Source organism: Lagopus leucura, unplaced genomic scaffold (assembly GCF_019238085.1).
Source record: "Lagopus leucura isolate 7727_CA_CO unplaced genomic scaffold, USGS_WTPT01 Super-Scaffold_73, whole genome shotgun sequence".
NCBI lineage: Eukaryota > Metazoa > Chordata > Aves > Galliformes > Phasianidae > Lagopus > Lagopus leucura.
In genome coordinates, this window is record NW_024962252.1 from 25,773,433 (window position 1) to 25,798,753 (window position 25,321).

General features: G+C 44.6%; 1 protein-coding gene and 1 long non-coding RNA gene across 3 annotated transcripts in view; both read right to left on the minus strand.

Moving 5' to 3' along the window:
- Positions 1–9,190: 9,190 nt before the first annotated feature.
- Positions 9,191–15,377, minus strand: TENT5A (terminal nucleotidyltransferase 5A). The gene is made up of 2 exons (XM_042879519.1): positions 14,913–15,377; positions 9,191–14,063 (listed from the first exon to the last, which is right to left on the minus strand). Exons 1-2 carry the CDS (start codon positions 15,333–15,335, stop codon positions 13,284–13,286), a joined length of 1,203 nt encoding a protein of 400 aa, XP_042735453.1. The 5' UTR covers positions 15,336–15,377; the 3' UTR covers positions 9,191–13,283.
- Positions 15,378–16,893: 1,516 nt separating this feature from the next.
- LOC122184535 overlaps positions 16,894–25,321 on the minus strand; it is a 35,189-nt gene continuing 26,761 nt past the window's right edge. Inside the window, exon 3 of one of the 2 annotated variants that reach the window (XR_006180580.1) lies at positions 16,894–17,121. This is a non-coding gene — a long non-coding RNA (uncharacterized LOC122184535). Of the gene's footprint in view, positions 17,822–25,321 lie in introns of both variants that reach the window. The other variant, XR_006180578.1, reaches the window with a different exon arrangement.

The window sequence follows — 25,321 nt, forward strand, 5'->3', positions numbered from 1 at the left end:
AAATAAAATAAAATAAAATAAAATAAAATAAAATAAAATAAAATAAAGCCACTAGAGATTAAGGAGGAAATAAATAGGATTAGTATATGAAGAGTAAATAGTGAGGAAGTTTGGGCCATAAGAGATTAATAAGGAATATAAACTTGCTCTTGCTTTGCCTGAGACAAATGGGCCCAACTGTACTCGGTGTGTATTAAGCTATATGGAAAGCAACAGAATAGTAAAGAGACTTCCCAAGAGTCATAGCCCTCAGTCACAGCCCTCCTCCTTGGACCTTTCCCTCTCAGAGTCCTAGATGTCCAGATAACCTGCTAAATCTGCAGATTTTTGTGATGAGTGGGGGAAGTTCCTGCAGACAGCTTCGTTGGCACATGCTTCCTTCCTTCAAGCATGAGACAGTCAGTGCAGAAGCCTGAACTGCCAGTGTATAGGCATTCACTAAGCTGTGTTCAGAATCACAAAATTAAAAACAGTGATTTAAAGCTTAAAATGCATTATCCAGTTTTTATGCGCATACAGCCACAAGCACGTGCACATACACAAACATGTACACTCTCAAGCAAACCAGAAAAATTTGCTATTCTAAACAAATTTACCACACAGCTTCAGATAAATATTTGGACGTTGAAATGTCAAAACACTCAATAGAACTATCATTGTGGAAAACACATTTTTTATTTCTGCATTTGCTACATATATGAAAAAAAGCAGTTGAAGTACATTTAAAATACTTAGCTCTACTTGAGATAGAATAAACTATCTCAAACAAAACTTAAACAAAATTAGCAGTGTAATTATCATTAAATCCTCTGTTTCAATACTGTATTTCCCCATCACTGACTCTCCCTTTTCATTTTCAAGTGTGTCCATTCAAACCAGTTCTTTTCCCCAACAACTTTTACAAATTTCATCCAGAACCTAAATAGGCTTTTCTGGCTGAGCTCTAGACTTACTCATCTCTACCACCCACACTGTTGGCAAGGGCCAGCCACAATCAAGGGGACTCAGGGACATCTAAGAACCTGGGCTCTGCAGCATTGCAGAGCACCTCTGCCTCCTTTGGTCGCTGTCTTTCTCTGCACGCTAGGGGACATTCCAATTCCTTTGAAGACCTTAGCTGAGTGTCAAAGGGAGATGTTAGGTTTTCAGGTTTCTTTAGTCACTTAATCTGAAAGCAGGTGGAGCTCCTGCCTGGACAACCCAAGATCAGAAAAAATGAGGACAGCTGCTGGAGAGTAGTGTGAGCCAGGCATGAAGGAGGAGAGTTTTGAAGGAGAAAAAGGACCTACTTCAGAAATCGAAGGACTGCTGAAAAAAAATGAGCAGCCAGATGGAGGCCTGTCCCTGGGACTATGCCTGACACAATCTAGGACATGGTTGCAGAACTGAAAACAAGAAGATAAAGCTACAGGGCATCCCATGTATCTGCAAGAACATAGACCAAAGAGGAGATGTGATGCAACCTTTGATTCTCTCTCAGTTTCTGACCTTCTTCTTAGAACACATCCTAGTTTCCCTTCAGTACAGGTTTTGGAATTTCAAAGACCATCACAAATTTCTGATATGTTCGTTACAATAAAAGAGCCCAGGCAGGTTAACTAAAATCCCTGGCCACCTCAGGTCTCATCAACAGCAGTGTACAAAATCCCATATCCACACTCCCACCAAGTAACAACCAGTTTCTTCCTACAGATCCATTGAAATTCAGCTCCTCTTTGTAAGCAAAAGGTTGGCATAAGCCAGCTCTATTGTAAGTAAGGTTTCATAATTAATTTTCCCCAGTGCATGTCCAGCATGTTAGTTGTGCAACACAGCTACTGAACAGGTCAAGGCCAGCCACATGGTCTCCCTTTGCCTGGACATGCTTACTCAAGGCACTGCTTGCCAGTGTCCTGCAAAGGCTGTTGACACCAAGGATGGATTCTGGCCACACAGAAGGGGGGTCTCAGGGGAAAATAACCAATCAAGCTGCACTCTGTACTACACACATCCTTCAAACCAAAAGGGACAGGATGGACAACATCCCCAGCCTGCACATTTTCTGAACCAAACCCTATTTGTGTGCTTTGGGGCAGTCAGTTCACACTAGTGTGAGAAGGACATTGTGGTGAAATAGCCATGTTAATGACTAGCAAAGCAGTTGCTTCCCAGAAAATTAGTGGGTTTTGGTTAGATTTGCCAGTTTTTGTTTTTAGTATGTTTAGAAGAAATTTAAATCTAAAATCATTGGTGCAAACTAAATATATACAATCCCAGCCTTCATAAATGTGAATGTTTCTGTCTACTGCATAATCAAAGTAAGCAACTTCTGAAATACTTTCCAGAAAGGTTATCATTCTGGCCTTTCCTGTCATGTTATTTAAACTACACCTACCAAATGGACTCATTTAGAAATACATACGTCTTTCAGGAAGTAAGTAAAGTTCTCATTCGAATATGTTCCTATATTTTTTGCCAAGCTCTCAGGGAAAAATATCCATTAATCTTTATCACATCAGAGACATAAGCCAAACTTCTGCCAGTGCTCTTACTGCATTATATTTTATTTGGGATAGAGAAAGGGAATTACATCTCACAGAAGTACCTCATATTAACTAGCAATCATACTGTGAAGACGTACATGAAGATCGCTGCAGGCCAGAGACCTTCCTGCTAGCACGATCAAGAGCCTCGTGGGGGAGGCAGAATGGGGTATTCCAACCCTAATTCTGACTTTCCTGCCCTTTGTGGGTCCGAACCACATGTGGACTCACCCAGTTTCTGATGGGTGATTTACAGCCAAGACCCTGAGAATAGGCAAAGAAGATGGAAACATAGACTGCTCAGTAACCACAGCACATGGCTCCTGCGGGCACCACTACAGTCACAGGCCTACAGCTGAGTTTCAAATTATTCTATTGAATTACAGAGAGAGCTGTAATTAGGCTCCCCTCCCCTCAACCTCATTATATGCAGTGGTTTGCTGCCATTAAACCCATTTTCTGACAACTTTTGTCTATAAACTGCTTAGTATATCAAGATTTTTTCTGAATGTTGCAATTTGATATATTAAGGAGGTAATACAGTTTGAGTAAAACTGTGTCCCAGGATAATGATTTCCTGCTGTCAGGGCTGAGGCTCTCTGGATTTATGTCAGTATACATTTTGGGGATTCACTGACCAACTAGTGGAGGGAGCCCTGCAACATGGAGTTTATCTTGTTAAGAAAACCCCTTGAGCCTGATGCACTTTTCTGGTAGACAGCCTATAAAATAATAATAATAATAATAATAATAATAATAATAATAATAATAATAATAATAGTTTATTAATACCTTCATAGAAACAAAAAAAAGCATTATCTCCTGCCAGGAGACCCACTCACTGTTTGGAAACTCAGCTTCAAGAGGTGCAATGTACAAGCTCCATTTCTTCAACACGTTTGTAACTCATGGCTCTGGAGTCATACGATACTGCTACACACTGCTACTCAACAGTTGTTTCATTTCACTTCCTGAAGAAATTGCCAGTCAATAGTTGGGGGAAAAAATGTATCTGTTTCAGCACTGACTATATGGAAACAAGACTGATTTCAGATCTCAGTTATACAGACACACTGCATCAAGAACACAGCTTTTGAAGAGAGCAAATTATTTCAGCCATGAGCAAAGGCAAGCTGAGACTTTGATACGATACTCTTAGCAAGTGAACAAACATACAGAAATCAATAATATTCCATGAAAATTGACTCTTTTGGAAACAATTTTTGTTATGTCCCATTTTTGGAAACATTTTTTGTTATGTCCCATTTTTTAGAGAAGCAAGAACTTACTTGTAAGTTGACTTACAGTGAGAAATGTAAAGAAAAATACAGAGGATGTTGAAATCCCCATATGGAGAAGCTCTAAGGAAAGGGACTTGCACACAGCTGTTTGCACAGTGCCTCGTACAATGGGTCCTAACCTGGTTATGCCCTTTAGTTGCTATTGCAGTGCAAACAATCAACAACAAAGAAGTAGCAAGTAGTGCTAGGGTCAAGAGCAGCTACCGAATCTGCATTGTGTGCATGCCTCTACGAGTGCTGGGGTGGATGCTGCAACCTCATCCGCAGCAAAACTCTGTTGGTCCCAGCAGCTTTAGCTCAGGAGCCTGTTGCACCAGCCAGAATTCCATCAGATCATTCCCATCATTCCATCATTCCTGGATGCTCTTATTGCTGTGGGAAGGCATTTCTGAGAGGACAGAGGATGCCACCCAATAAGAAAGACTGAGAGCTTGAAAAGCAAGCTTTTAGCAGTACAGAACATCTGCTGGACACCTTTCTACTTCTTATACAAAATATCGTCTGATCACAGAGGATCTGTTTGAAACAATACTTACACTTACATACGTATTGGTCGGTAATGTGTATTGTAACTAACCAAAATACGAGTAAATACATCAGGAGACCTGCAGCAGTCATGACTACTCCAAAATCACTAGAAAATAAGTATATCCTGATCAGTGTTAAGCCTCTCCAATACTGTGAGAGCATGTGCCAGAGAGACTGTCAGTAGTTCCTCATCAGTACTCAAAGCCCTTTTTCCTCTCCTCATAGGAGAAGAAGCCATCACTGGTGTGGCTAACAGCTCAGTCCTGCAAAGTCTCCACTGCCTAATGAGTCGCCTTTATACAAATGACTGCAATAACACAATCCAAGGCAGATGCTGCATTCTTCATTCAGATATAAAATAGATATTCTCCCTCAGCGAATGGCACAAGACAAGTGACATCTCTAAGACCCTGGAAACAAAAATGAGGCTGTCTCAGTTTTGGATGAAATTTGACAAGTTTCAAGTTAATGGGATTTCTATGATTTTTGAATAAATTTAAGCAGTGTGAAAGACATGAAGACACATGTTGGCTGCAAGAAAGCAGATGCTACTCCCCAAGTTCCTGGTACACAGGACAAATGTCTCTGCAAATCCCCACAAGGGACTGTGACTTTGGCTCACACAGACACAGAATGAATCTGGCAGATGAGAAAACCCAGCCTTGAATAATTGACATCATTGGTGGCAGAGGGCTGGGAAGAAATGAAAAGCACGTTGGAAAGCTAAAAAAAATGTGCAATTCAATTTTACAGTTCCATAAAAAAGGAAAGAGAGCATTTCATAGCTGGCAAGAAGTAAGGCCCAAGCTCTTAAGTTTCACTTCCACCACTGGCTGACATTTATAGTATTATTTATAAACAGCCTTTATGAAAATCAGTCAAGTCATAGTTCACATCACTATCACAAAGCAGAGTATTATTATGTACTCATTGTTTTCTTCTATATGAAAAAGCACAGAGTGAGGAGGATTAAATGTATATGCTTCTCTAGTGTGTACTTCAAGACAAAGCCCAGTGTTTGCTTTGCAGTGCATGAACAACCTCCTACAACCCAGAGAGAATCTTTAAAGCTGAGTAAGAAATGTACTTTCTTCTAGTTTGGATATTGATATTTCCAACAAGTACCTTGCAGCATACTTTTTTCTCCATTAATCATAATTGTTGATCTGCTAAATCTTTAATTCATGTAACTGTTACCCTGCCCTGCACTTCTTGAAATGACCGAGGAACTGCTTGTACAAGCCTGTATGCATAACTCCCTGTGTTACGAGGAACTAAGTTGAAAACTTCATCTCAAATATGTCTCAATAGCATTTCACAGGATACCCAGAAACTCTACTTACAGTGATAAGTTACACACCTGTTACTGAATCTCAGCTAACAAATCATCTAGCATAGACATTATGTCAGTGGCTCTAATATTCCAGGCAGCAGCTGAACTACTGCTAAGTTGAAGAGCTCACACTGCTGGCCTCTCCATTTCTGATGCAACAATCAGGATGAAAAGACAACATAGAAACATGCAAAGAACAGCAACAGAGAAGGGAGAACAAGAGAAAATACTCAAGAAAAACAAGCTTAAAAAAAAAAAAAAAAATGTGTTTTTACCTTTTTTTCCCTCAGAGTTTGAGTTGAATTAAGAACAGTTGGAATTATAGAAAGATTACCTTGCAATTACTTTTCCACATCAGAAAGCACTGCAGGAACTCCATGGATGCCCTGGATTGAGGGAAAGACTCAATCAAGGGAATTACAGTGAAAAAGGAGGCCATGTGATCACTGCAGATACAGGAGTGCTCTTAAAGTACTTCGCTGATGAAGGTAAATGAGAGAAGAGTGTTGCAGAGCTATATACATCTCCATCAGGAACCTCTGACTTCCTGTTTCAGGCCCCTCCCATCATCTTTGTTCAAATGGCAGGAGGGTAACTAGACATACACACCAGAATCAATAAGCTAGATGTCTCCAAAACATAGTTATAAGTTAGCAACTATCTTTGCATTAGTTTGACTTTGGAAAGGACTCAGTTCTACATCTTGCATAGGAGAAGCTGAACAGAGATAGGCCTGTGTAGGTTTAGACATTGAGGTTTCTATTTTTTAAAACTCTGGTCATTCTGTATTTTTCCATGCTTAGGAAGACAAACTTAATAATCAGGAGAACAGTTCATCCAAAAGAGTTATCAACCTCCAAATCCAAAAGAAGGGTGAGCATGTTTAGTCCTACTACTCTCTTGACAAGAAGAGATTTATGTCTGTCAAGCTGTTACAGGAATCTAAGGGAACTTTTAATCCTGAAGAATAACTGTTTTGTGCACAATATTTAAGTGCGTATTTGGGATGAAGTTTTTCAACCAAAACAACAAAAAAAGGAAGATTTTCTGACGTGTACTTGCATTGCATGTCCTAGTGAAATAGCCCAGCATGAAATGGTGGAATTGCACATCCATAAAACAATCAATTTTGTAGCCAAAGACTATACTGGAGATGAGTCTGTTCCTCATGTTTTAGTAGGCCTTTGAAGAGTTAGCATTTCCTGTCTAAAAATGCAGATTTTGATTTTGTTCTCCTGCTCCATATGTAAGGATTAGGGTCCCGCATACAGAGCTGCTTCTAACATGCTTCTGTAGAAGTTTAAAGTTTTCCTACAAAACTACACTAGCTGTAATCACAGAATGTCAGAATGGATTGGGTTCAAATGGTCCTCCGGGTTCACCTGCTCCAATACCTGCTCAAACAGGGACACCTAGAGCAGGCTACTCAGGAATATGTTGAGGCAGTTTTTAAAGATCTCCAAGAAGGGATACTACTATCTCAGTGCAACAGCTCACAGCTATAGACTGTGCTCTATCTAAGAGCATGTAACCATTTGTATTTAATTTTACTAAAAATAAATAATATAAAGGGAGGAAGTTGTGGCAGTTTTAGGAAGGTATGTTGGGATCCATAAAAACACTTGGGAACAAAGCTTATGCGACTGTACTACAAAAATCTCAGCAGAGGTTTCATGGGGGTTTCCCAAGAGCAGGTTTATAGTACTGAACTCAGTATTATCTACTTACTGCCTTTCAGGGATTCCACATATATCTACTAGAGGATGCAGGGTTGATTTAGACTATGCTCATCTTCTTTCCTGGGCAAAGAGGTTCCTGGGGATTTTTCTTTTTCAAAAGCAATAAAATAAAAATGTGTTGCTTCAGCCAAAAAAAACCCTGCAGACCGTTGCTTATCTTTCAAAGTGACAGCTTCTCTGATTATGTTCATTTTAGCAGAGCACAAAGATTTGAGCCATTTCTTGACTCCTAACTTAATCTGTTAACATGGTCTCCCTTTGACGTGGCTTGTCAGGTGATTGAGGGTCTCACACCCTCATTCTGATTTCCCCCTTCTGTGGTCACCAGTGCTCCTCCCTCCTCAAAAAAAATCCAACCTACTAAAGCACAGCATTCAGCTGGCTCTGTCTCCATCATATATCGTATTCCTCCTCTGTTTGGGAAAGGTGGAGTCTCCACATTCTCAATACTCAGCTGGCATTCATGTCCCCTCCCCCTCACAAAAAAAAAAAAAAAAAAAAAAAGAGAGAAAAAAAAAGTCATGGAGAAACTCCGAAGGTAAGAGTATCCAATCAGGCTTGGGCTTTGAGAGACAAATGTCAAAAGACATTTGAATTTAGATGGTTTCCAGGCCTCCAATTTCCACTTGCGTCTTCAGGCATTGCAGGCACCTCTGCCAGACTGCCTAAAATACTTCAGAACTGAGCAAGCTAGCCTGAGGAAGCATTGGGCCACGTCCTCCTGCCTTTCCTGGCAGCACCATGGAAGGACAGGGCGGTAAGGATGCCGACCGTGTCCTCCTCCGGCTGCATCACTCAGCCTCAGCCGGCTGGCTTCTCAAAGGAGACACTGTGCAAGTGCCCAGTGCTGGGTGAGGGGGCTGCTCCTGTGCCCCGATAAACGAGCAGTCTAGCAGCTTGTTTATTTGTTTGTTTTTCTGGGGGAATACAGGTTCACTCATCATTACAATAAGCACATTGAAGCGAGCACTTAGCCGGTGCTAAGTCTTCCAAGCCCAGAGCCCTGAATGAATGAGGCCAGTAAAAACTGCATACTGCAGAGTTTTAGTTGATGTTTTTCAAATTAGTGCCAGACTGAGGCACCCTGGTTTAAAAAGTGTTGCCGTGAGCATTGTAAATTAATATTTTATATTCCCTTGAAGTGCCTTTGGAGGAAATTAGCCTTCATTACAGAAGCATCTCCCCTGTAAACACAGCAAATACCTCTGCTGACAAGGACAGCACTGTAGGGCAGGCAAGGAGAGCAAACATTGAGTCTGGGGAAGAATTGGACTGATTCAGCAGCTGTATCCAGTGGGTAGGCAAATCCCTGCTCCCAAGTTGCCGCGTTCGGCCTTCTGCTACAATAGGGCCCATATTTCTATTCAGGGAGCAGCACCCCTAGCCCTACAGGGCTGCTGAAACACCGAGGACCTTTGTGTGGCTGCCAGCAGGGTGCTTCACCATCCTGAACTACCAGGCACCACTAGGAAATTTTGGTCACACTGCCTAAACCACGAAGACAGCAGGAGTATTGCTAGGCTTCAGAGCTTTAACACAGCCTGACAAGCACTACACTGGTTTTGGTGCTGGTGGGGAGGTTTCTCTGCAGCTAAGCCCATTGGAATTGAGCAAAGTTCTCATAACGGATTGTGCTCCCATCAGAAAGCAGCCCAATGCTGCTCTTCCCAGCAAAGTGCTGCTCTCTCCCTTTTTTGATGGAAGCAAGTTGGTATTCACCAGGAGCAAGCCAGAGCTATTTCAGACACGGAAGACAGAAGACACAAATCAATAGAAAAAAATAACTTCTTTTTATTTACAAAAAAAAATCCAAATATTGGATGCTGTAAACAAAATTCACAATCTGTTCCCTCCAGAGTCTGTTTCCCATCAGCTCTTTTTCTTTCTCTGACAACGCCTATAGTCAAAATGTTCCAAAAGAGCAATCCAAGGAGCAGTTTGCTGCAACAGGATGCCTTGCAGAAGGCAACAGTTGTATGGAAATCTGAGGGAAAGCAAATCTGCACAGACTCCTACGGACTGCAGGAGCCTGCAGTGCTTCAGCCAAGCTGTCTTGAAATTTGCAGGCTTTTTTTTTTTTTTTTAAACTATTTATTTTGTTAGCAAACCATTATTACAACAGCAAAACAGTACACTGATTTTCGTTCTCGCAAAGGAAACTCTCTGCATAAAGAAAACCATACAAAAGAATATATTCAAATAGAGCTGAATAGGCAATTACAGTTTTTCCTTTTCTGTGCAGTTTTATCTAACACACTTCATTTTCTCAATTAAAAAAAAAAAAAAAAAAAAAAAGCTTTTTTTGAAACTGGTAGGAGCTTCTCACACAATGCAAACCAAGCACTAAGTAAGAGGTGTTTCAAAGATTTGTATGAAGGCCTTTGTGCAAGACAAAACAAAAATATTTTCAGTAAGTGCAATAAAACTATAAAAATATCATCTTTTTGGTCGTTTAACTGCCCTTCTATTTTTGGAGGAAGTGTTCTTGCACTGGGGAGACAGCTACATCTAAGAAAAAAAATCCAATTTCAAAGCTCTCAGTTGTTTCGCGATAGCTCTACTGAACCAAGTTTAGCTCCCTCTCGGTTAGCAATAAATTCAGCTGCAGCACAAACAGTTTTACTGTAATCAGGTCAATGTTTTTAATCAGTTCAGCGCTTTAAAAGGGACACTGTCTCTTGCAGCAAGTTGTAGCCTTGCAGCTGATTGGATGAGAAAAATGAAGTCTACAAAGCAAGAATGTGGTTGTTAACTTTAAAAGTATCAGTGTAACGAAGGGCGGGAGGGGGAAACAGTTTTAAAAAGTCAGACTTTATGGAGAGGAAGGTGTGCAAACCGCAGGAATAAACCAGCTTTGAAAAGGGGTTCTTATTTAATTCTTGGCCTGAGCTCACACCTTCTTCCCACCTCTAACACCAGGCACCTTTTAAACTCCCATCACAGTTACAACAAAGCTCCACCAGTTCCACCACTTGCTCATTAACATATGCAAAACAGATCCAGAATACCTATATAATATATATAAAAACATATTATATATGTATCAAAATGCAAACGCTGAAAGGTGCAGTTTAGCTCAGAGCCCTGCTGCATGCACTATAAGGTAACTAGCTGCTGTCAATCATAAAAACACAATAAAATTTGAGCGGAGAGGAAGTAAATCAAAACTTTCTTCTAAGCAATGGAAAAAGGGTCCTTCGATGGAAAAATACATTTTGTCATGTACTATCAGCATTCTGTCGTTGTGGCACAGCTATAGATTCTCAGCCCCCCTCAGAAGAGCAGATGACTCATTTATTTGCTGCAAATAGCTGCGGCGAGAGAAGACATACCACATTACCAGCTGATCCTATTTCCCCAGCCCTCCCCGTGCTTCCGCTAGGAACCTTCCCTGAGCTGCCGGCAGTGCAACGCTTTGGCCAGCACCTTCCAGCTCTGCCAGCCGACACCGGCCCCTGTAACACGGGCCCTGCTCTGGCCTCAGAGAGGAGGAAGGCCTCAGGGGGGAGGAAGGGTTGGCGGGGACAAGGTCTCCGAGCAAACACAGCAAAGGGCAATGAAACAGATTGTACATTTCCTGAAGAATTCACAGGGAAGGTGCTTCTGTAAACAAATCAGGTTCCCGCTAGATTGCCTTCAGAGTTAAAAGTACAAAGCGCGACAAAAATAGATGTACCTTAGTAGCTCCGTAGGGAAAACACAGCCGGGACACGAGCCCTGTTCTCTCTAGCTCCTGCCTCCACACACACGAGACCATGCAAAGATGCACAGTTTTCTCTCAAAACCCTGAATTCCCTTTTCTTTTTTTTCCCCCCCCCCTCAGTAAAAAATAGCAAAATATCAGAGTCAAGTGTCATTGAGTTATTGGGGTTTCAAAGCCCAACAAAAATCTAACACCTTCAGGGATGGCACTGAAGTGAAAACAACAGCAGAGGTTTCATTTTCCCCCTGCTGGTCTTTTGGGAGAGGAAATGAAAGTGAATAGGTATTGTTCCAATGTAAAGTGATTCCATTTAAATAAAGTACAGTACTGAACTTGTAAATGCAGTGTGACAACCAGATCAAAGATGTTTAATATTTGCATAAAAATATATATATATATAATATATATATATATATAAAATATAATTTTAAGCAATCGTGCAACTCTTAAAAAGGGTTCACTTCACATTTACTAAATTCTAGTGGTCCTGGAATGCATCACGCATTCTATTAAAATACTCCTTTAAATATTAACAATTAGTGTTCAAATCTCCAACTAATACAATATCCTTTAGCTGTCAGGGGGTTTAAATAAACCTATCTTTGATCCACGTTCCACTGAATTACACATAATGGAGGTATGCAGTCACAACATTAGTGGGTTAAATGTCAAAATGGCATTACAGTACAAAATAGTTTAAAAAAAAAAAATCAGGTAGTCATATGTTTCTGTTTGTGGAATTATGGCTCACAAGCAATCCACTGAATTACTGTAATCCTTGTTCTTGCACCAAAGACATTATCCAAATCCCACCTTAATCCTGACTGGTTCATTTACTCCAAATTTCTCAGGTGTGGGTTAAAAATTCACTGCAAAGTGCCCACTGTCCTATGACATCCTGTTGCAAACTGGAAAACACATAGTACTTTATTTAAACATTCCTTAATTGCTACATTTTCCTAGACCACATTAATATATATTGTGTGTGTATATATATAGATATACACATATAACATGTACATATATACACACACAAACATATATACACACAAACACACACGTACCTAGGATAATAGCACACCGACATAACATTTACTCTATACAAGTATTTGCCAAGAAAAAAAATAGGGCATTTCCTCCACCACTTATTCACAAGCTTATGGTTGTTTTGCTTTTTAATCCTTGTGTCCCTGATAAAACAAAATGCATGGTTAAATCACAAAACTAGATTTTTCTCACTTCAAATTTTATGAAGGCATCAGGCACTTTTGATTACTATTGGTGTGTACAAATATAGCAACATCTTTTTTTTTCTGTTTTGTTTTTTATATATATATATATATATATTTTTATATATACTCTACTGTGTCTTCTTTGCTCAGATAACTTATTTGTGAAATCTTTGGTCCTTGAGCATACTTAGTTTGCCACAGCTGTTCTCCCTGCATTCTCACATTTTAAAAATGGGAGGCACGCACACACAGCTGGAAATAATGGACTTTGCCATCATGCGTGTTTCTGTTTTTCTAACTGTACCAATCTACTACTGTTCATTTGGAGCAAGCTGTTTCTGATAAAGCATTCTCTATTCAAGCAAGCTATACATTCTACACTGTCAATCCATAGACGGCACTTGCTGCAAGCCCCAAATGCAGTAATTCCAATATACATTTTAATTCAGCTTATCTCTGCTTTATGCCTCTACTTTTAATTCCTGAATATATATATATAATTGTTTTTTTGAGTTTTTTTTTTTTGTTGGTTTTTTTGTTTCTTTCATATTCTCCCTTTTGCAGATCCCATTCTAGAGTAAGAATAAAAACAAAAGAAATAAGGCTTTCCCATCTTCTCTATGCCAAAGCTATGGGAGCAGATACTGCCAACCCATATTGTCATCAAGCATTCCTCCCTCACTTATCTCAGGGGAAGCTGGTTGCTTTTAATGACAGGCCTCTTGTGCTCTGGGTAGGATCCAATTATTTTGGGGTTCTTTCTAGATCATGCTCCCATTGTTTGTTAGAAGAACCACAAGCTTTCACCAAGCTTGAAAACCAGAGCAGATCATCATTGCACAAAACACCCCATTTCAAAGGGGCTCATTGCCCCTTTCTACGCATTAGAAAAGGTTCTCCCCACTGGGTCTACTAATTTTGATCCTTAATTACAGGGCAGCCAGGTAGAGTACGTGTGCTGCTGGCATGGGAACACTGTCTGCACCTGGGCAATATAGTAATTGCTGAAGTTGGCATCTGCTACGTATGGGGCTGGCTGGTAATAACAGGTGACATTGGCCACATTGGGGATGATATTCTGCTCGGCTAGGACCCGGATGGCCAGCATGGTGATCAGATTCAGCGTCTGTCTCCTCTCATGTCCCATCAGGCACACTGTGCTCTCGTTCACCACACCATGAAGGGTCATGAGATAGTCATACTTGCGGTCCTCTAATCCCACAAAGTGGTTCTGCAAGTAGGACTCCAGCTTCCTCTGCTGTTCTCCAATGTCTGAGAAGTCAATGAAAAACCTCGAGCACATGTATCTCTGCAGGGATTTAATCTCGGATTCAGAGGCAGCCCTAAAGCCCCTTACCAAAAGGTTGCAGTACTTCAGCAAACCGCCTCCTCTGATCTCTTCGGGGTTTCTGGTAGCAATGATCTTGTTGCAGAGGTGATCAAAAGCTTCTTGGAAATCCCCATAGACGCTCTCGCCGATGATGGTCGGGTGAAATGTCTCAGTCATTGGATTCTCTGAGCATTCATAAAAAAGCAGCAGGGAGTCCAGCTTGATTTGGAAGGAATCAACACTGAATTCAAACTGCCGCCTCAGAGAGTCCACGAACTTCAGCTCCACATTCTTGCCACTGTTGTTGGACAAGGAGATGAGACTCCACCGGTCAGAATCATTGCATACTTTGACCATTTTCTGCACGTAAGCTTCCTACAAGTGCAAAGAGAATATGAGCAAACCCCCTTGCAGCCACTTGCCATCTCTACCCAGCCCTAGCAGTGCATGAAAGGAGCCTGCAGGTAGGGACCGGAGGGGACATGCAGCATGGGAGCACTGTCACTGCACAGGGATGACATGGGGATGTCCTGTTGGGGCTGTCGTGCAAGAGAAGTCCTTGGCACCTCTGCTTCTTTCAAGCACTTCTAAATACATATGCATGCAAACCCGAGGGTGCGCATGCCAAACAGCTGTGCACCCACACACAAAAGGTCACTGCTATTATATCTTTTTTTTAAACAACAGCTTCCACTTCCCACCCTCTCAGCTCCCCCGAAATACTATTACTAATAATAATAATTAAAAAAAAAACACTCAGCAAATGTTCTCTCTCTTCAACCCCGTTCCTTCAGCGCAGCTTCCAAACTGCCCCTCTGAAAATCTCAAAGGCATTTGGCACGCAGCCTTAATAAACCGGAGCGAGCTGTCTATGTGGAGAGGGAACACCGCCGGGGCACTGAGACAGACAGCGATGTGAGCAGAGCCAGCGGCAGCCTCCTGCTCGCCTCCCACCACCTCGGGTTTGGGACAGCGGGCACCGCACCACCAGGGCATCCGGGCACGCCGGGTGGGTCAATGCTCCCGGCAAACTACATGGCTCCGAGGAAGGTGAGCCGAGGAGCAACAGACAGGGCACCTTCCTGCAAGCTCAGCTTCCAAAGGTGGGGTAATGTCACCAGTGGGTGTCGGGTGGGCACGGACGGAGCGCCCCGCACGCCCTGCTCGCAGCGGGCGCTACACCTGCGCGCTCCGCACGCTCAACGAGCAGCTCTGTGGGCTTACCTTGAGGGTGAGCGGCGTGATCTTCTCCTTATTCACCCCCTCGGGCAAGAAATCCAAGAGGCAGTCCAAGACCACGTCCTTCACAGTCTGAAACTCGGCTTCCCCTTTGAGGTCGGCACAGAAGATGAGGTCCAAGTCCTTGTAGCCCAGGCCGCTGTCTTGGTGCAGGACGTGGCTGGCGGCCGAGCCGTTGAGCCGCACGTCCCGCAGCCCGATGCCCTTCTCCTCCAGCCGGCTCCGCACCACTTTGACGATCTGCCGGGGCTGCATGGCCAGCGTGGGGAAGTTGCCGCGGCCGTGGATGGGGATGGTCTCGCTGAGGATGCGATCCAGCCGCTGCACTTGCTCCCAGCTCAGTACGTTGCAGTGCGCGCTCTCGCAGCCTCCCGCGTAACCCCCGCCGGCCTTCTCATCGTCCGCCATGGTGCGCGGCCTCCGCGGGCTGCCCGGCCCCGCTGCGGCTCCTCGCTGCCCTTCCTCCGCGCCTGGCAAGAGAGGAAAAGCGAGCGGTCAGCGCCGGCAGCCCCCCCCGCCCCCGAGGCGCCGGGGGCACGCACCCACGGCTCCGGTTAAAAAAGGGAAAGAAAAAATAAAAATGAAATGAAATGAACGCGGGAGACGCGGTGCGGGCAGGGGGAGCGCCCGACCTGCGGAGCCGCCGCTGCCCTCGCCCCCCGCTGGGGCTGAGGCCGCCCCGCGCTGTCGGTGAGGCCGCCCCGCGCCGCGCCGCCCCGCTCGCCGCCGCCGTCTCCGGAGCTTTCGTAGTTCTGCCCGGGGAAGGTCCCCAGTAGTTTTTATACGGGGTTTCTCCGCTCTTCCGGGGCTCCGAGTCACGGCGCCCGCGTCCCGCCCCCTCCATCTGCATGGCCGGCCTCGCCGGTGCCCCCGGCACGCCCACCCCGTGCGCACCCACGGGCCGCCCCGCGGCTCGGCACGGCTCGGGCACGGCGCGGTTTGGCACCGCGCGGCGCAGCGCTGCGCAGCGTCCCTCCCAGCTGGCTCTGGCTGCTGGCCGAGGGGGGAGGCAACAAGTGTACCCCTCCGCGGGGCAAGGTGCGCGCCCACGGCTGCCAGGCATTCCCTTCTTATTATTAGATTCCTGATTTTTAACCCCTTTCACCGCCCCCGCGGCGTTCCCTTACGCTCCAGGCGCAGCCGGCTCCGTAGCAGAGCGCCGGAATGCGGCTCGGAGCTGCGCGCTGCCCGACGCGATTTTCGGAGCCTTTGCGAGGAGGAGATCCCCCGAAAGCGCTGTAACGGGGCAGCGCCGTGCGTTGGGAGAAGCTGCCTGAAAAGTGTGGTGATTGCGGAGGGGAGGGAAATATTTAACACATACGTGTAATTTTAATTTTTTTTTTTTTTTTAATGTTCAATTTGAATAATGTTATTTGCCTGGTTTTCACCTGCTCCGGGAGCCCAAAGCGCACACCTTATCCGATCCCGCTGCGCGCAGCCACCGGCGCTGCACGGCTGCTACGCGCCGCAGCGCCTCCTGCGCCCCCCGCGCAGCGCACGCGCAGGTTGCGCGGGGAGAAAGCGGCTACGGAGGGAGGTGGGGGGGAGGAAGCGTGCGGGCGTTGCGTCACCGCTCGGGGCTTCGTGACGCGCGGCGCGTGGGGCCAATGAGGGCGCCCGGCGCTGTGACGCGCTGCCGCCCCGAGCGGGCGCTCCGCCAACGTGGGGGGGGAAGGGGGAGGAAGGGGGGGGATAGGAGGGGGGTGACGAAGATGGAGCGTAGGGCGACCCTCCTCAGCTTTAGCTCCTCTCATTTTAGATCTCCCCATCACACTCCGCGGGGGTAGGGTTTGTGTGCGGCTGCCGTACCCGCAATGTGCGTGCACCGAACAGGGCGAGCACAGGCGGCGCCTCCCGCCCGAAAAAGCCCCGAGGGTGCGCCCGGTGCCGCTGACCCCCGGTACAACGGGGAAGGCCCCACCGACCGCCCGCCGCCGCCGCTCGCTGCCGCGTGACAATGGCGCCCCCTCCCGGGCGGCGAGCGCTGCAGGGGGCACCGCCGCGCAGAATGGCCTCGCTTCCCGGCAGGGTTTGGGGGTGTTGTGGGAGTAAGGACTCGAAAAGTACGAGTTGCAGCCCGCGATCTCCTTCAATCACCTTCTGTCCCCACCCGGGGAACCGCGCGGAGCCATTGCTGTACTGGGGAGCCCTGTGCCTGCTGGAAAGTGAGAGGCCAGGAGAACGGTGCAGAGTCCTGTGCCAAGGCGGTTATTGAAAGGAAAAAAAGAAAAAAAAAAGAAGAAGCAGGAAGCTTTTAAAATCGGGATGTGTGTACACATGAGCGCAGGCTGAAAGCAGGAGCGCTGTATCTCATATCCGCTGGCGGGGCCTGGCAGCCATTAAAATAAACATGCTCAGAGGGGCAGCGGCAGCCTGCTGAAGGCTTCTGGCCTCCCAGCACCCCAAGGCCTTGGAGCCACGACCTCCCTGGGCCCGAGTGTTCAAGGGCAGCCTTGTATGGAGGGAACCATGGGGGCCACAGCACCGCCAGGCTGGTCAGGGCCCTGTACTTTGCCCAGGAGAACCAAAGCGCTCAGTGGCACCTGTGTTCATCTGCTAGAGTGAGTGCTGCCCTTGGCCACAGGCCAGCTGGCAGTGGCTGGAGAGCTGACCCAGAAGGGATCCGAGCTGCCCCTTTATTCCAATTTAAACTAGGCCATCCCTGAGAGTCCGAGCAAGGACTGGCTAGTGAGAGGCAGCGTTTAATTTGACTTCCCAGCATGTGGCAGTGAAACTTTAGCAGTATTAATTATAGCAGCGCCACAGAGCATTAGGTAGGCTGGTAGGATTTGATGCTATTTTATATGCATCTTATTTCTTTTCTCTTTCAAGTTGTTACCGCTTGCAAACTTCAGAAGGAGGGTAGGCAGAAGCTCATTCTGGAGAATACCACTCTGGTGAAGGAATAGTAGGAGTAACACTTTTCAGTTCAGAAAGGTACATAGGATATTCATCATCATGCTCTTATATATATATATAAACTATGAATTATTTGCATCAATGTCAGATTCTTTTTACATCTCTTCCCCTAATTAATGGACACTAGATCAAGGCTGTATTTTCTTTATTAAGCTGCCTACATACCGTGGATAAAGTGGAAATAGATCTTTACCAGTGCAGGCTGTTTTTTAGAGTAGAGGAGTATTCTGTATTTGTTATTCTTATGTTGTACTCGAATGTGGAATTTTTGTTAAGTCATTGAAAACTGTAGAATGAAATGTAATTAGGGTGCATCATGTTGTGGGAAATTCAGAAATATTTGTATGAGTTTCAGAAATCATTCTAATTATGACTGATCCTGGTGATTCTCCAGCTAATAAAAGCATTAATTCAGCTCATGAAAATGCACTGTGCTTTTAATGACAAGTAAGTATTTTTCGAAGGAAAAGGTTTTGTTACTTTTAATTGCCAATGTGAGAAGAAATTCTTTGACAGCATTTGGGCGGGATTACTCATGCAGGCAGTTTGCATTGCCCAAGTGGTTAATGGGAAGGTAAGATGTACGGCATGAACTCTACCTTTCTGTAAGTCTACACCAAATTGCTCAGTTAATCCCTTCACCCCAGCAGTGTTCTCCTTCTTGCTCCAGAACAAAGGAAGATTAGCAATACTGTGTTTCTGTGTGTGTTCGCGTGTGCTTGGCTGAAAGTCTTCAGTGTGAGAACTGCTGCACAGAACCAAACAGACTTTCCAGGTAAATTCTGCTGAATTGAAGAATTCTCTGTGTTTTCCTGATTGAACTCCATGCAAGTTGCCCATAACATCATCTTGGTTCCATTTTGCCCACTACATGCTATCTAGAACAGGAACATGCATTCTTTTGATGGAAAAAAAAAGCAAAAAAATTTTGACTCTTCATTTGTGTCTCCCAGAGCTTCTACTCAGAAGCAGTGGCAGCAGGGCTGGAGATGGAAGCAGCTGCTTGGAGGCTTTGGTTTCGCACATCCAAGTTTTGCCTGTGTCTGGGACTAAGCATCCCCATCTTGCACATTCCCCCACTTGATGGGTTTAAGTGGAAGGAACAGGGTTTGCAGTCCATGGCTGCTCTGTTAATGCAGCCAAGGTACAAATGGATGGATTGACAGTTAGGGAATTTACCCCTGAACAGCAGTGCCACTTCAGGCACAGAACTAGTGTTAATTCAGCCAGAGGTATTTGCTTTTGTTAAGAACATCAGTCTCATCACCCTGTATTAACAGTGGCAGCCTTCTGTCCAGGGATTATTTTGCAGAAAGACATCCAGAACGAGTCAGAGAAGTCTAAAAACCTCTTTCAGAAGTTTAGAAGGAAGACGCAGCAAAATGTTATCCCTACAGTGTCACAAAAACTTTTGTAATATCATTTCATATAGAGCCCAGGGGCACTTAAAGCATTAAAAATTGTTTTCTGCTTCCTAAAGGTGGAAAGATGGAGCTGGGCAGCAGTTACCTGCAAACTTAATTGTGTTGGCACCCAATTTCTTGCTGGAAACAAGATTGTTCCTAACTGTCCTTGATCCAGCCAACATATGGATTTCTCAGCTCACCTTCAGATTTCTGGAGAGTTCAGGCCACAAAGTCCTCCTCTCCACATCCCTAAGGGAGGCAGCTTCCATCCCATTGCCTCCATAGCACAGGTGGGCAGCCAGCAGCATGCAGAGCTGCGGGGAGATGCCAAGAGGACATCAGCCACCAGAATGAGGAGTTCAAAGCACTCCTGACTTGGCTGGGAAGAGACTTTCCTTAGCAAAATGACTATTCATACCTTTGACAATAGAACAAGACATCGTACTTTCAAAGTAAGGTCTAAGACCTGGGTGTCTATAATGGACATACCTGCAAGCCTTTCCAAACCATTATTCGTTCATCTCTTTTCCCAAAACTAGTCTAGGTAAAGCTTGAGCATGGATGTGGGGGCAGAATTCAAAAGCTGGTTTGTTTTGGTTTTGCTTCAGTTTATTTTTGGAAGAGCATTCAAGCCTGATTTTAAAATTCTTTTCAGAGACTGTATAAAAAAAAATTCTAATACCTTAATGTTCCATATATTTTATTGCCAACATTTATTTCCATATGTGATACCAGTAAAAATTACTACATCTTATAACACAATGGCCTATAGTAAGAATTTGTACTGGAGTTAGCACTGACTACTCAACACCAAAGCCCTTTGAATGCAATGAAAATTAGAGATCTCTAGGAAATAGTCTTCTCAAAATTAAATAGAAGAAATTTTTGTGCTTTGAAAGTACTGCAGCCCTGTTAGTTTTGTTTTCCTTCTGCCAGTTTTTACTGGAAAGATGTTTTACTCAACCTGGGAAAAATATCAACATTTGGACTAAATGCTGTGTTGTTTTGAAAAGGTGCAGTTTAGAGCAGGCCAAATTAGCAGATTTTTCTGATGAGCCTGCCAGAAGCTTTTTGCAACTCTGCTGAGAAAGTGCTTGTTAAATGGAATAGCAGTGTTCAACACGTGCATTGTTGCAGTAGCTACAGGCCAAGTCGGAGGTTGGGGCACCCAGCCACTCATCTAACAGAAGTCTCCTCCTAAGGAGCTCATGGACTAAACAGAGCAATATCTTCTATCATAGTACCACCAGAATTTGCTCCCAGAGAAAGAATCGTTTGGATCACCTGTTGCTTGGAAATACTGGCCCCTGGGGATCTGAATGCAATTAAAATGAGTTATCCAGGTGCACCTGTTCAGCTGGGAGCCAAGGATAAGCCTTTCTTCTCTTCAAGTGGCCGTATTTTTCATTACTATGGGAGAGCCTTGAAAGCTTCAGTTCTCTGCCCACATGGGAAAGGCAAAACCCGATGTTTCGTGACTCATGCATTCATGCAATCCCAGTTGCATATGACTGATAGGATTGTATGCTGATTTTACTTTTCCAGGTTTTGTTTATCCTACAATGCATTAAGCTCTTGTGGGAATACTCCAGTGGATTTCACCATTCTGTATTTTCTTCAAGAGATATGGAGAAAAATGTCATTTTCTTTTTAAACAAACTGTTCTGCATTTGGAGCAGTGAGATTCAGCATGAAAACACAAAACACGAAGTAACAAAGATAGGGTTAGCATTTTTTTCAGAAAGAATTGGTTTTGCAGACTCAAAGCTATAGTTTAGTTTTACCTGCTGCAAAACAAAAGCTGTCTTACCACACAGTTTCACTGTTAAGTATATGTCTCCTGATGGAGTTTGAGCACCTTTCAGTCTTGATAAATGTTTTATAAATGTAGGAAACTCCTGCAGAAAATGTCTTCCATTACCTAGTTACTGTTATTTTACAAATGCATATGATGTTTCTAGTTGGGATGCATGCTTATTATATAGAATGGGTTTGCTCACACTGATTTTCTTGGTGCGCATTGAAATTATATATATTTCCAAGGAGGCAATTCTTGGCAGCTATCAAAAGGTGAGATACACATATTCAGCGTTCTTCCTGTTTAAAGCTGCCAAATTTTCCAGGCAATATCCCATACCTTGCCCAATCTGACTACTGCAAGTAATGGGCTACTGTGGAAAGGAGTAGCCAAAAATGGTCTTTTTACAGCTGCACAACTAACACAAAATTGTCGTCACCAGATTTCACACAATCACCAGGGTTGGAATGGACCTCAAGGATCATGACTCTCCAACCCCCCTGTCACTTGCAGGGCCACCAACCTCCCCATTTAATACTAGACCAGAATAGAGTGGCTTCTGGTCATCTGGAGTGTTATGAATGCTTCAGACCTTTTGGCTAGAAGCAAAGAATCAAAGTGTCTTGAAGACAGATGAATGAAGCCCAGTATCTTAGGGCTGTGCAAGAAGGGGCACATTCTGAACACTGAACAGTAATGGATCAAAAGGATATGAGAATCCTGATCCAAGGAAGCAAGCAACTGGAAGTTACCACAATCTATTTGTGCATCCTAGGAGAGACAGAGGATTTCTGGTGGTCCCTGTGTGCTACCATTTGCAAACCACAGATTGTGTCAAACACCCTAGCCAGAAATAACCTTCCTGTTGTCCATGGGATGCCACTGTGCTGGACCAGTGTGCCCTGCTAGCATACCCAGCTCCTAATGATGTCTTAGCATTTCCAAAGTTCACAAGGTTCCCATCAAGGCTGAGGTTGGCAGGGACTTCTGGCCCAATCCTTGTCCAAGTAGGGATACCCAAAGCAGGATGCCCAGGCCCACATCGAGGTGGCTTTTGAAGATCTCTTAGGATAGAGGCTCCAGCTGGGTGGCCCCCAGCATAATTGCAGGTTAGTCAGTAGGGATATGCTCTTTATCTGTTTTGTGTATTTCTCGGTGTCCAACCGTACTGTCTCCCAAAAGCAAGAGGACACCCAATTTCTGTTTTGTTTCCTTCATCCTTAACTTTCTCCATCTCCTGACACAGATTGTTTCCAGCTGTCCACGTGCTGATGATAGCAGCTGCAGCAAGAACCTGGTTCAGCACTGCTCTGCTCTCATAAACAGGAATGCAATTACGTACTTTAGCAAAGCATCCACCCACAGCACTCCTTTTTCTTCCATGGATTTCCTTTTCCTGCATGAGAAACCTTGCTCCTCCACACCCTATGCTTCTTTGGTGAGGAATCTAGCACCCTGTGCTAGATTCAAGAACTGCCTGAGAAGAGCATTTAGTCAAGAGTACAGAGGAAAGAAAATAGTTGATTTATCAATTACATTTAAAAGCAAAAGTAAGGCATTTTGTAATATATATATATTTTTTTTCAAATAGAAAGAGAAATATATCAGATATGCCAAAAAATGGTAAGGCATTTTTCCCCATGCATGATTTTTTTTCTCCTGAAACAAGAAAATACTACAGATCAGTACCTGAAGTGGATTATTATTCATCACCGTGTCCAGCTTCCACTTCACAGGAGGGTCAGGGAGGAAACAGCTCAAGGCTGTGTTACCACTGCTCTTCCTGTGATCCTGTGGGATCCCAAGTGGAGCCAGCTGCATCAAGAGCCTCCATCTCACACAGCTGCAGGCTGCCACCAATTTCAGGCAAGGTCCTCAGGACTCCAGCCCCTGCTGAGCATCACCTCAGTATTCTTATTATAGTGCTCCCCCTCATCAGTACCACTTACTGCTGGGAGAGATAGGCAGCTGTACAACAGCAACTGCAGCCCACTTTTTGTTCAGAGGGGCTACAAACCCTTGCTGCTCAGGATGGTAAAGTTGTTTCCCTGCAAAGCTATTCTGGAGTATAGCTATTTTCTCTGACCTGTTACAGCTGTGGAAGAGCTCAGAAATCAGCCAGACCTAAGAGGTATGATCCTTCCCCAACTGGAAGGCACCAAAGCAGCTCCTGCCCCTGCTCTGGCAAAATTTGAAGCCCAGCTGCTAACTGCCCTTTCTCAGAGCAGCCTCGGCCACCCAACTCTGCTGAGCTCAGCAGTAGCACAGCTGAGGTCTGAGCCATAAGCTGGCTTCGTGCATGGATAAAAATAGTAAGGCACAAATAACTTTTACACTGAAATAAGGGTAATCCTCACGTACCCATTCTTTTTCTCTGAGAAGCTCTCAGATATACAAAGGAGCAGAGACTAATGCAAAAATACTCTTTCAGCCACAGCACTACATGGCACTTGTAGTTCTCATTTATTCCTGCACAGACTTCTTGGGCATGGAAAGTTTCTGGTGGCCTCAGGCAAGGAACACCCCAGAGAGTAATCTCAGCCCACCGTGGGATTGTAGGAAGGAGCCAAAGCAGGATGGGAGCCTTTCTTTCCAACTCAAATGTTTGAATGTTCCCCATCACAGTGGAAATCTTTAAGACAGCTCATTTGACATGATGCTGAGCCAAAATATGGAGAACAGTTTGTGAAATTTCATCCTTTTGAAACAGAGCCCCAAGCTTGCCTCCTACTCATACCCGAACCTAATCTTATCCTGAGTGCACTCCCCTCTCCTCCTCTTGTCCTTCCCAGGCATTAAGCAACTTTGTTGTGCACATGCCACTTAGCATGTGAGAGCACAGAGGTGTCAGCAGGCGTACGAGGTGCCCTGGTAAATGACAGCAGAGCAAATGGTACACCAATATTACTAGTCCATTTCTTGTTCCTCTGCTGAGGACCAGTCTCTTTTCCAGATTAATCCCCAGAGGTTCTTATTTATCAGCATAACATTTGCTTCATTTGCCACTAATTTCCAAAGAACACTTTGCCCAGGAGACCTGTTGTCCTAATGCAGAGTTTCAAAGAAAGATTAATACTTCCCATTCCAAATGCTGCTCTCATTCAGACTAGAATAACAGAGCAGGGGTTTGGCTCTGAATACATGGAACTTTAGGAAGAGACAATGTGTGCTTGTGAACAGAAGGCTGAGCAAACAGCACTGGATTGTTGCTGGAGTGGTATGCAGAAGTCCCCTGTTCAGGAGGATATTCCTCACTGGTCTCTTCCCCACCATCCTGGGGTATCCTCTAGGTAGGAGCCTTGCATTTCTGGCCTGCACACTGTGAGAAAGCTCCCTACGTGAGGCACTGCTCCTCCAGCCATTAAACATGGCATTTCATTGCAAGGAACCAGCAGAGCGTGATTCCGTCTGCTGATCACGTCACACTGTGTGCCCGCTTGAGGCAGATAACACACTTCTGTAATTTTAGGATGGGAAAAATCTGCTGCCTTTATTTTACAGCACTTTACTGCTCTGAAAAATGGCACCTTGATGGCTGTCAAGTAGCACATGCCTTTCATTAGAAATGTGCTTGTTTTATACATAATTCCAGGGTTTGGCTTAGATTATGTCATCTGGATAAGTATACTGGTCAAACTTTAAAGCGGCTGAACACCGGCAGTCAAGGTGGTTCTATTTTCTTATGAATTGATGCATGCAGCTTTTCATCACTCACTGCCTTAATCATCCTTGCTTTGCTCTCATGATACCTTAGCATTTTATCACAAACTGCACCGCCCCTGGATGCACTCATGGGCCAAAGAAGCAGAGGCACAGGCAGCCCCAACGCATCCCCACAGCTTCTCTGCACAATGGAGCCAGCTGCTGATTGTGTGAGCTGTCTTCTGTGCTCACACACCAAGACACCAGATTACCCAGTGCCTGAAAACACCACACCCAGCCAATGCCCTGAGCTGGGGGTGAGCAGAACTGCTCTCTCCTAACAGCGAAAAGGAAGCAGTAGACTGAAAAATAGATGGGAAATGATTTTGCCATTCTGCCTCTAACAAAATGTAATCCCGAGCTGATTTGTTTTTAAGAAGTTCTGGCTGTGTTCCAAAGGGCTGCAAGTTCCAGAGATGAGCTATCCATTTCCTCTAGTCTTTTTAACATGGCTGCAGCTGAACTTTTAAGCCAGATCATCCCAATTTACCAGGCATCAGATTATTGCTAGTGTGCAAAATGAGGTAGAGAATTAAAAATAGCCCTGCCGGTAGCTGTGAAGTCACTTG